The following is an 11576-nucleotide window of genomic DNA, read 5'->3' on the forward strand; positions in this document are numbered from 1 at the left end:
TGTCATACACTACGGTCTCCCTTTTTCTTTGTCTTATTTCCACTGGCCTTAATGAAAATGATTGGTAAATCAATTCCCCGGTACGTAAAGAAGCCTAGGCAATATTACCTCCACCGGGGTTGTGGCCACAAATCAACTATATATCAGCAGGGAAGGGAAGGGGAATCTAAGGATGGCCATATATTGTATTGAGAGGCGGCCGTCATCTCAGATTCATCGTTACCGGGCCATCGTTGAGAGCAGAATCACAGCTCAAAACCTCAGCTCAACCCCTTCAGTGTGATTTAAGAACTCACAATAAAAGTCATTTTTATTTTTCTATTCTATTCCAGCTATCTATTTTATGTTATTCATGCAAAATAATAGCAAATGTTCACTAATATTTCAGGTTCTGGCTTCCTCTGTGTGTTGTCCAATACAATATCACACTTATACACTACATTTGGCACATGTAGTTAGTAGTTACTTTATAGATAAATATTGTATAAAAAAAAACAATCAAATGAGCTTAGAAATATGCTAAACATACCCAACTATATATACAAGAGGACAAATCTGCTCCAGTTTGACCGGCTACAAAATGAAAACACTGCAATAACAATAACCCAATGATAGACTATCTAAAAATAAAACAATGTACAGAATGAGTACTTTTCCTTTGGATACTTTCAGTACATTTAATTGACACAATTTTCTCACTTTAAGTAAGGCGTTTTACTTGTAACAAGGGATTTATTTGACATTTTGGAGAAGAGATGACACTGATTCTGCACATCAACAACAAATCAGGTGCTTCAATCAATCAATCAATTTCTGGTGACTGATGATTCCAATTTAAAGGGATTTTAAAAATGATTATTGGTTATTTACTGAGGGTGAACGTGATGTTATTTGGTCTTCAGAGACGTGGTTTACCAGGCTGTGTTAGATTTTTTTATCATTATTGAGGGGGAAGGTAGGGGACTTGCTTAAAATAGCAAGACACTCTATAGCAGAGCCAGAATCTAAAGTGCAGTAGAGTCTTTAAAAACATCCAGATAGTGTCTCCTCTGACCAATCTTCATATCACGGACGCCCTCACTTCAATCTCAGGCCTTGTTGTTTTCAAGCTTCCGCTCATTAACAAGAGTATTACATGGCGGGTGGTGTTTTAAGGAGTGACTGACTCAGAAGACCTGCTCTATAAGGTCTCGGTTAGAAAGACCCCCATTGTGTTGCAGACAGCGCTGTCTGTGTGGAGACTGAATTCTGGAAATCACTCCCTCTTACAGTATATCTTTGGTATTCTGTGATTCTGACCTTGTCGTCGAGCGGTTTAAACACTTCAGTGTGGCCAGTGTTTCAGCGTGGTGAGAAAATGACAGCATCCTCTGAGAATGGGAAGGGGCAATACACTGAGGGGGGGCTACTTACCGGTACATAGGCATGCTACACAGGAAAATGCTTACTTACTGCTAGGTAGCTAATCTCTCTTAATCCACGGTACTTACACACACACAAACACACTGACTGCACCTTTTGTGTCGCACAGAGAAAGTGTTTTTCTGTAGTCGGGAGCAAAGGCTGGTCTGATTCAGGACATTCCCAGGAGCGCTGGAAAGAAATGAGGACACTGAACAGCTCATGCATTGTGTGTGTGTGTCTGTGTGTGTGTGTGTGTGTGTGTGTGTGTGTGTCTTTGTGTCTTCCCTGTTATGCGCACACAGTCATGTTTGGATTTGGCAAGTGAGAATGGTGACGTCCTGGATCTTTTGTTGAGCCACTGTGTTGGATGATCCTGTGATAATAAGGATGTTATGAATTCATGTGGCACTCCACGCCAAAATCCATACAAGAACATTATTTTTCCTCTTGAAAACAATTATTCTTTTCTACCGTTTTCTTTATCAGTGTGTCTTCCTTCGACCAGCAGCCGGTCATCATGTGAGTGGATCTCCAAAGGATAATTTCACAGCAATGTGAAATCATTACACACACACACACACACACACCAAATTGGTTTTGTGCTTTGTTTGCTACTTGTCCTCTCTCACCAGCCCGGGCACAGATTACTCATATAAGAGGAAATAATGACGCCAAGGTCCATTAAGTGGGATGGCAGGACATCATATCAGCATTAATCTGCCACTTAGCAGAGCAGCCTCGGGAGGGAGAGACAGGGAGAAGATAGGGAGCGAGAATATTATTTGCAGTTCCACCCAGCTGTTCTCAGACTTTTCTTCTTTTTTTTATTATTATTACTGTGTTTTTTGATGATGTTAAACTTTACTCAAAAGATCTGGTTGAAACAAATTGATTTTTGTGATCCCATGACCAGGTTTCTTTTTTATAAAACGTCACAGAGAAATGATGTGATTTGCTTGGATGAGTTTATCTACAGTATGTAGTGCAAGATGAGTCATCAAATATACAACAGGAAGAGAAACAACAGGATTGTATATATATAAATACTCAAATATGCTTTTCTTCTCTTTCTATTTCTTTTTGTTTTTTAATTAATAAAATGGAGAATTTATTTTGTGCCTTTCCAAACCATCACCAAGTCCAAACTATACAGTCAAATACAATAAAAAATAATAACAGACAGGCAGCTATCTTGGTACCGTTGCGAACAGTGGGGTCATGTCAGGTCATATATCTGATATCATGGATTACTTACAAATCTGATGGAAATCAGGTACAGAAATAGTCCATATCTAAAGACAAATTTAAAAACAAAACACGGCAAACAAACAATAAAAAAAGTGCTCAACGAAAAAGTGACATCAACACTGGTAACAGCTAAAACTTCCATAATAGGGTCAACCCCATGTCCATTGTCCTCAATTCAGGCTTGTGGTAATTGTCCATCATTATCTATCTATTCAAGTCCAAATTATAGTCCACTCCCAAACGTTCCAGCGGCCTCCTCCTTATATGCACCAAAAATATGATTCCTTTTATTGATGTAGTGTCTACGTTTTTCCAGGGTCACCACCTCTGAAATCAGAGATTTCCACATGGAAGGGTCATCACTGACCCACTTCACCTTTAAGGCTTTCCTTGCTAACATTAAAAGCAACTGAATCACGTCCTCATTATTTTTAAGAGACAGGGACCGACAGAGAAGTGGGTCTACTGACACCTGCTGACCTATTGCTGTAGACTTACATTTAAAAACTTAGGGCTAAATGTAAGGTCCTGTGGTTGACGACAACAAGGCACCGAAAAGGACAGCAAAACAATTTTCTTCCATGCTTTTGCATGACTTTGGTTACAAAAGCCATATATAGTTATTTTTAAAAAATCATTGAATAATAAACATGCAACATTAACAGTATAAATTAGACCACCGTATTTTTAAAACTTAGACACAGACCCGTCTGTTTTTCATGAAGTGTTTTTTTGTTACGTGAAAAAAAGTAGAATTTTTTGATGGCTGCATGTGCAATTTGATTTACGTGATCAGAAATACAATTATAGCCTTCACTGCGAATATCAGAATATACTTTACTATATCATAACCCGGCTCTCTCTCATGGTTAGAGTTTTCATGGTGCACAGCGCCATCTAGTGTCATTAAATAATACACGACCGTTCAATTAAAGCTGCCCTAGCAGATCCCTGAAGGACCGTTGATTCAGTTTAAAATATTTACTTATTAGATAAATATCATACATAAACACGTACATTCCGATAAGCATCAACATATATGTATCTGTCTTCAAAAACAGACAACAATGTTGCTTTTGTTCTGTCTCACAGTGTGGAGTGCCTTCCGACCGCCTGATCAAAATCATCTGTCAGTTGCTCCGGTTGCAGTTAGCGATAGCCTGCTAGCTAACCTGGGTCCCCGGCTGTCAGTTGCAGAGAACGGTGCCAGCTAAAACAAATTAGTTTACCCCTAGCTGTGCGATCAATACAATCGGCACGATGTTTGAGGAGGCTAGCGAAGTGTTCGACAACATGTTCAAAGCATCGTTTCCTCTCACCTTCATTGTGTTCATCCCCGCGGTGCTGATCCTGGTGTCGCCGCTGCCGGCCGAGGCGGCACATGAGTTCACGGTGTACCGCATGCAGCAGTACGACCTACAGGGACAAGCGTACGGTGAGACAGCTGGTTCTTTATCTCATCACTTAGCAGTGAATGGAAGTGCACCTCGGTTATGTTGACCAGTGACTAGATCGCTCTTCAACTGCAGTCTCTCGGCCAATCGTCGAATTAGCTTCAGTAGGTTAGCAGTAGCTAGCTAGCTAATGTAGCTTAGCTTGACTCGTAGGGCACGTCAAGCTAGCTTAGCTCCTAGATGCAAATCAGCATCTTTACTCCTTAAAATAATGATTGAACGTCACTCTTACGTGCATATCCCCGTAATAAACCATATCCAGTATCGATCCCTCATTAGATTGGCAACATTTTAAAAAAGCGATCTTGCTCAAAAGGGACAGACACAAAATACTAGTAGAATTAGCTGGTTCACAGTCTGTGCTATGATCTGTGAGCTGTTTTGAGTAGTGTACATCTTTGAGTAAGTCCGGAAACGACTGAGGTTTCTAGTATAGTGAGGAAACATCCTGGCAAGGAGAAAATTAAGTATATGGTGTCATCTGTGTGGCACGTCTTAGATGAAGATGAATGAAAGCCACTTGACAAAGAGGTCAACTAAACCCAGCCCTTTTTGTTATAGTCTACTATAGTTTTTTTTACAGCTTTGATAGTAGGATAAGTCATTATTACCCTTTTCCTTTTGACATAAACCAACACAGGAGTCATTAGTGTTTCATAATTGATGCTGATTGTGTCTCCTCCCCCTCAGGTACCAGGAATGCCATCCTGAACACGGAGGCTCGTACTGTGGAAGCAGAGGTACTAAGTCGTCGCTGTGTTATCATGCGACTCGCAGACTTCTCCTACGAAGAGTACCAAAAAGCTCTGCGGCAGTCAGCAGGAGCTGTGGTCATCATCCTGCCCAAGAACATGTCTGCTATGCCCCAGGACATAGTACAGGTGACACACTTTACACCCCCTTCATCCTCAACTGTTTCTTCTTTGGTTGTGTAACTAAATTAGAGCTATTGTAGGAAAGGTTAATTTGTAATTCCCGTTTCTCTCGTTTGCCACTGAAGCTCTCTCTCATCACATAAGCCTACATTTCTCCTTAAATGTGAGCAATTCCGAAATGTCAGGCTTGAAGGAATTAATCAGATTTTCCCTTTCAGTTTTAAACCATCAGCCTCTCTGGCTTAGAAATCGAGCTTTGAGTCTTGTTAACGCCGTTGTTTCCCCTCTGTTCATCCTGTGTAGCAGTTCATGGAGCTGGAGCCGGAGATGCTGGCCACTGAAACCATCGTCCCCGTCTACTTTGCCGTGGAGGACGATGAGCTTCTGTCCATCTACACCCAAACTCTGACCTCGTCCTCCTCACAGGGCTCCTTATCAGCAGCTGAAGGTAGAGAATCGCAATACGGTGGCAATGTGGGATGCGCCACTCTGCAAGTCAATTCTAACGCTGTGTTTTCTGTTGCTTTCTGTAGTGCTGCTGCATACAGCCACAGCCAACGGTTTCCAGATGGTCACCAGTGGAGCGCAGAGTAAAGCCATCAGTGACTGGGCCATCACCAGTCTAGAGGTGAGAGACTTAAAGTCCCAGAAGTTAATGACCTCAGCTTTTCGACTGTGACGTATTCCCCTATGAAAGGAAATATTTGAGTAGTGTACAGTTACACGATGGAGTTAAATGATATCCATTATATGTGATTGGACCGCTATAAAGTGGGTGGGGTTAGAATGTAGAGTTTGATTTGACTGGTGATGTGATCTCAAAGGGTTAACATGATTTTTTTCTTCATCTTTGACCATAATCTGAAGACTAATATACCAGAATGAACTGGTTTAAACCCACATATCTTTATAAATTGATATTGTTTTCATGTAATTCCATTCAGTAACTCGTAAGATTAGAAAGGCTTTCCAAGGCGCCGGCTTTTGCAAATGACAGATGTTTGGTGTGTACGTTGGTTTTTGGAAAAGCCAAGTTGGAAGAGAATGTTTTCCTTTTAATTTTCCTGAACACCTGACGGGATTTAAACATGCTTTGTGCTAAGCTTTCTCTCTGTTTGGCTCTCAAGGTCAAAGGAGTTGCTCAATGTGAATTCTCATTCTTCAACTGTTTTCATTCAGACTAAACAATCTATATTTCTGTCCCTTTTTCATCAAAGTTAATGAAGGGATTTGATTTTACTTTGACCCTTGTTTAAGTTTAGTATCTCTCTTATAAATCAAATAGTTTTGAGTCGGCACGGGTGGTGAATTTTGAGTTCAGGACATTATAATCCAGTCTTTGTGTTAAAACCAGAAGGAAAAAGTGGTTTAGTCACACTGCAGGGGATTAGGAGACCCTGAGGTTGACTGACTGTAACCCACTGCACCTCGGCTCACGCTACAGTTTAATACGCACATTGGTTCTGCTGAATCCCATGCTTTAGATCACCAGCTTCTGTTTTATTTCCGCTAATGGCTCTTTTTTTTTTTTCATTTCCCAGGGTCGTCTGGCTGGAGTTGGAGGAGAAGACCTGCCCACTATTGTCGTGGTGGCTCACTACGACTCCTTTGGTGTTGCTCCAGTATGTTCATGGCTTCTTTTCTCTTACAAATAACCCCTGACTCTTTTACAATTTAAAAGGAACAAATGTTTTGTCAGCAAATGTAAGGATTTGTAGACGTGTACGATTTGGTGTCCTAGTAAATTTGTCAGAAAGTGTTTTTAGTTGTTAGAAAAAAACACTAATGTGACAGAACTGTGAGTAAAAAGAGCAGGCCAGGAAAATAATCTAATTTGTGTGTGTCTCCGTGTCCAGTGGTTGTCGTACGGAGCAGACTCAAACGGCAGCGGAGTGTCCATGTTACTAGAGCTGGCTCGTCTCTTCTCCAAACTTTACACCTACAAGAGGACCCACGCTGGGTGAGTGCCGATGACAGCGCTCACACTTGGATTATTATTTGTCACATTGGCCTGAAATATCAATTTGCATACATTTTGAGCTGCGTTTAAAAAGCACAATTTCCTTTCCTGTGAAGACAGACACCTCGGGTACTGTCTATGCTGAGCTCTCACTCTTCTGTGCATTGTCTATACGGTGAAACGGTAGAAGGACCATTGATTGCTGACCTCAGTGGTTCATCTGAACATAAAATAAAGTCGATTTGTTACGTCCATCACATTTATTATGGTTAGTGTCCTGCTCCAAATGCTTTTTAAGAACTACACTGAACATCATCCGTGCACTCTGCTTGGCTGTAAGAATCACAGCAAGCTTAAAGCGGTCAATATGGAACAAGCTCAGTCTTATGTCTGAATGTACTTAACAGGAGCTGAGTGGAAGGACTTCTTACAGAGAGTGCTTAGTAAAGGAGTAATGGACTTTACTGTAAATTGCTCCGTGGTAGACGAAGCTCCGACTCAGCACTACTCACTTGATTTGTCCATCATTCTAAGGCCCCGTGTGCTTTGATATTTATTTCCCACAGATTTCTGAATGTAATCTCTTTACCTTGTACATCTGCCTCCATCGGGTTCTTTCAGGATATTTTCCTCCCTGATTTGACTCACGTGTGACTCGTATTGTGTGTTCAGGTACAACCTGCTGTTCTTTGTATCCGGTGGAGGGAAGTTCAACTATCAGGGCACCAAACGTTGGCTGGAGGACAATCTGGACCATACAGGTACTGTTCAGTTCATGCACTGCTTACAGAAGGGAACAGAAGTGTTCATACAGCTGGTTTGGTTTGATAGAAACATTTTCGGCTATGATTAAATTTTGATGCAATTCTTCAAATCTGAATTGAATTGGTATTTAATTCCTCAAAACATAGAATGATTCCCACTAGAAAATAAACCCAACGGTTGCATTTGAAGGCTTCGTGTTGAAGCAGATCAGACATAATGGCAAACAAACCAGCCCTAGTTATTTTCTCTACATACAGTACTTGGTTGTTTAAACATATCATGTGCTCTTTTTCACGCTTTCTGTCTCTCAATATTATCTATTATATTATATTCATAGACTCCAGTCTGCTGCAGGACAACGTAGCCTTTGTGTTGTGTCTGGACACTCTGGGGAACGGAGACACTCTGCACCTCCATGTGTCCAAACCTCCTAAAGAGGGATCTCCTCAGTTTACTCTGCTCAAGGAGCTGGAGATGGTAAGAATGATGCACCTCCATTTATTTATTTGTAAATGTCTGTCATTAGTCACTTACTGAATCTCTGACTGCAACCTTTGACAAAAACACACTCTTGTTTAGTAACGGATGTATAGGTATAGTAATAATATCATAACCTATATAGTAATGTAAATGGCTGTTCAAACTCAGCTTTCCCCGTTTAATACTGTAGATATTTCTGTAACAAAGCAGCACTTTCTTTCATAAGTCATGTGAGTTTTGAACCAGAGCATATGTGCTGCTTTACCCCAAGTTATCTTGTGTGCTTAATCTTGACATAAATAGCAAGTGATGTATAAACTAACATTTAATTCTTAGTTAATGTGTAAAAAAATGCATGTGGTTTTGCTGCTGCTCTGTAGTCTGCACATACTTCTGATACATTAAAGGTTTTTTTTTCTGATACAGGCAGTTTTGCTCTACTTTTCTTTTCTCTAAACCCAGATCATATTGTAGATTATAGGCTATAACTTCTCATTTCCTCTCAGGTGGCTGCTAGTCAGTACCCGGAGGTCAAGTTCTCCATGGTCCACAAGAAAATCAACCTGGCTGACGACATGCTGGCCTGGGAACACGAGCGCTTCGGGATCCGCCGGCTGCCGGCCTTCACGCTGTCCCATCTGCCCTCCCACCGCCTGGCTCAGCGCTTCAGCATCATGGACGTGCGGTCAGTGTCCCCCTCTTCTCGCCAAGGAGCGGGAGAGCCCCCTGCTGGGTGGGTTCATTACTGCAAGTTTCTGAATCACCCAAAAGAAAAGCGTCTTCCATTCTTGCTGTCATTTCTATTCATGTCGCAGGTGTCGTCATAGACCTATTCCTTTTCTGTCAAGTCCCTTGGGACACCTTACATGGATAGAGCATTGTGAGGTCATCGCCAGTGCATATATGACGTCATTCATGACTGTATTTATGCACTTTTGTCAGATGTGGAATGAGGACTCTCCATTCCTTAATCCTGCTCCTGTTCCCAAACATCTACCCGTCTCTGTTGGTAAACCATTTATTGGGTCCGTGTAACTATTTCACACTTGACCCATGACCTATCAGTCGATTTGATCTTGCTCTGTCAAACTTACTGCGTTTCAGCCCACCTGTGTGGAACTTGTTGCTCTGTAATTGATTTCTTCTCTTGCTGCAGAGGGTTTCTGGTTTCTCTCCCCTTTTCTTTAAATGTTTTTCCCTTTTTCACCGTGTCTTAACTTTCTGCACATGTGCGATTGTGTCTTACAGGCCTCACGTAGATGTGAAGAAACTCAGCAGAAACACCAAGCTGGTAGCAGAGGCACTAGCCAGGGTCATCTACAACCTCACAGAAAAGGTAGGTCGCCACGCAGACGGAGAAACTGTTTCCACTTGTTTCCACGTGATGTGAAATTTTTGTTGTTTCTGTTGCAAAGGGTGCTCCTGGGGACCTGCAGATCTTCACTGAACAGATGGTGAGTCACGAAGTAGCGAGGATGCAGTGGTAACAATGTTTAAAAGAATCAACCTTGGCAACAATTGTTCCTCTTCTTTAGAGTTTTATTCTTTGTTTCAAAAGCAAACCCTCTATACAGTTTAACTATGTCCTGTCCATCACAGTGGTGGTTATTTTGTCTGTAGCTCATACTCAGTTTGTGCCTCTTGTCGCGGCGGCAGGTGCAGGACGAGCAGCTATCAGCCACAGTGGACTGGCTCACGGCGCAGCCGCGGGCCGCTCAGCTGGTGGACAAAGACAGCAGCGTGGTGTCCACTCTGGAGTACCACCTCGGACATTACCTCAAGGATGTCAAGAGACACTATGTCAAAGCTGACAAAAGGTAAAGGAAAGGGTGCAGGCGGACAGAAAAGATGTATATTAATATATAAAAATTAGTTTTCCACCCATTTAAATGAAGTGCCTTTTTTTTCATTTTATTAGCTCGTCCTAAATATCCTTGTATTTTATAATAAATCATAGACATTTCTAATGGTAATGAGTCTTTCCTGCATGTTTTCCGAACCGACAGATCTAATATTTATTGTACTTTCTCTCCGTTTTGTCCTCAGGGATCCAGAGTTTGTTTTCTACGACCAGCTGAAGCAGACGATGAATGCCTACAGGTATGCTGTAATGAGCTCCTCTTCCCCCTCAGAGATGCTTCAGTGCAGTCATGCTGGTTTACTGTAGCTTCGTAAAATCTCTTCATCTCACCGCTGTCTGTAGAGTCGTGTAGAATCTCATCTGCTTTCAATTACTCCTCAGTTGTTTTGATTCATGCTAGTCCATACTAGTAAAAGATCATATCCGAACGTTAAAAACGGCTATCAAATAATGCTTTTTTTCTGTTTCTCTTTTTAATAATCTCTCTCATCTCACAGAGTGAAGCCTGCTATTTTTGACTTGCTGCTGGCTGTCTGCATTGCAGCCTACTTAGGGATGATGTATCTTGCTATCCAGGTAAGTCACAGTAGCCTCTTTAAATACATACGTTGTTAGTTTTACATATTTAAAGCGGCTATAACTGATATTCCATGTTTGAAAATGCTTTGAATGTGCAGATGTTTTGTGGGTATTCTTGTCTGGAAACATTACATTTTTTTTATTTATATTTTTTGCAGAACTTCGGAGTCCTGTACAGTGTTGTCCGTAGAATCACCCAACCCAAGACAAAGACCCATTAAGGTCCATCACACCATATTTCTTCCCAGATCCCACCCTTTTTCCCCGCAGATTAAGGAACTTTGACCAGTAAGAACACAGAAGCCGGTCTAAGCTGCAGTCCTCATGATGGTTTACAAACCAGCAGCATCTCTTCCATTTTTCTTTCATCCTGATCCACAAACAATGATGTCAGATCCTGTCCTGCTGCCAATCTAATCCACTTGGTCCCACCGACCAGAATAATCAGGAATCATGTTTCACTCTCCCTGCCTTCATGAACACAGATGTCTCGCCATTTTGAAATAATCCCCTCATGTCGTCTGGATTGTTTTTTTTTCATTAATTCACTCTTGGGATGTAAAGCGTTTTGTCCACACCTCTGAGATCCAGATGAGATTAAGTGAGAGTTGCTGTTCCGCCGATCGCTCCTCGTCGGTAGACGGTACGAGTGACCGCCCTGCCAAACTGACGTCATGTGTTGTCTCAGGCAGCTACAGGGAGAAACTGACCACACAGAGTTCAGCCCAGAATTTCATTTGTCGAGAGACGTGTTCAAACCAACTTGGCTGTTAAAGGGCAGGTTCACTTTTTTCCCCCCCCAGTCTGCTTGAATTCAATACTTGCGTTACCATGAAGGAGTTTAGTGAGGAATTAATTGCTGTGATTGTTCTTTCGCTCAATACTCACAGCTTCTAATGTCCATGTGGGGAAAAAGAGGACACTTCATACTAAAAAGACTGTTAACATTA

The 11576-nt window shown here is 41.6% G+C and overlaps 1 protein-coding gene across 4 annotated transcripts; it reads left to right on the forward strand.

Annotated features, from left to right (window-relative positions):
• The first annotated feature begins 3807 nt into the window (after positions 1-3807).
• ncln (nicalin) lies at positions 3808-11576 on the forward strand. 4 transcript variants are annotated; one of them, XM_084012513.1, is made up of 15 exons: positions 3808-4087; positions 4797-4987; positions 5285-5429; positions 5515-5609; positions 6523-6603; positions 6838-6941; positions 7614-7702; positions 8044-8183; positions 8693-8871; positions 9435-9522; positions 9602-9639; positions 9839-10003; positions 10233-10286; positions 10545-10623; positions 10785-11576. In XM_084012513.1, the coding sequence occupies exons 1-15, from the start codon at positions 3913-3915 to the stop codon at positions 10845-10847; spliced, it is 1686 nt and encodes a 561-aa protein (XP_083868639.1). In that variant the 5' UTR covers positions 3808-3912; the 3' UTR covers positions 10848-11576. The 4 variants fall into 4 exon arrangements, with proteins under 4 accessions (XP_083868639.1, XP_083868637.1, XP_083868640.1 ...); XM_084012511.1 differs by having other exon boundaries at positions 3809-4087; positions 8693-8919; XM_084012514.1 differs by having other exon boundaries at positions 3809-4087; positions 9602-9640; positions 9843-10003.

Source organism: Eutrigla gurnardus (genome assembly GCF_963514095.1).
Source record: "Eutrigla gurnardus genome assembly, chromosome: 6".
NCBI lineage: Eukaryota > Metazoa > Chordata > Actinopteri > Perciformes > Triglidae > Eutrigla > Eutrigla gurnardus.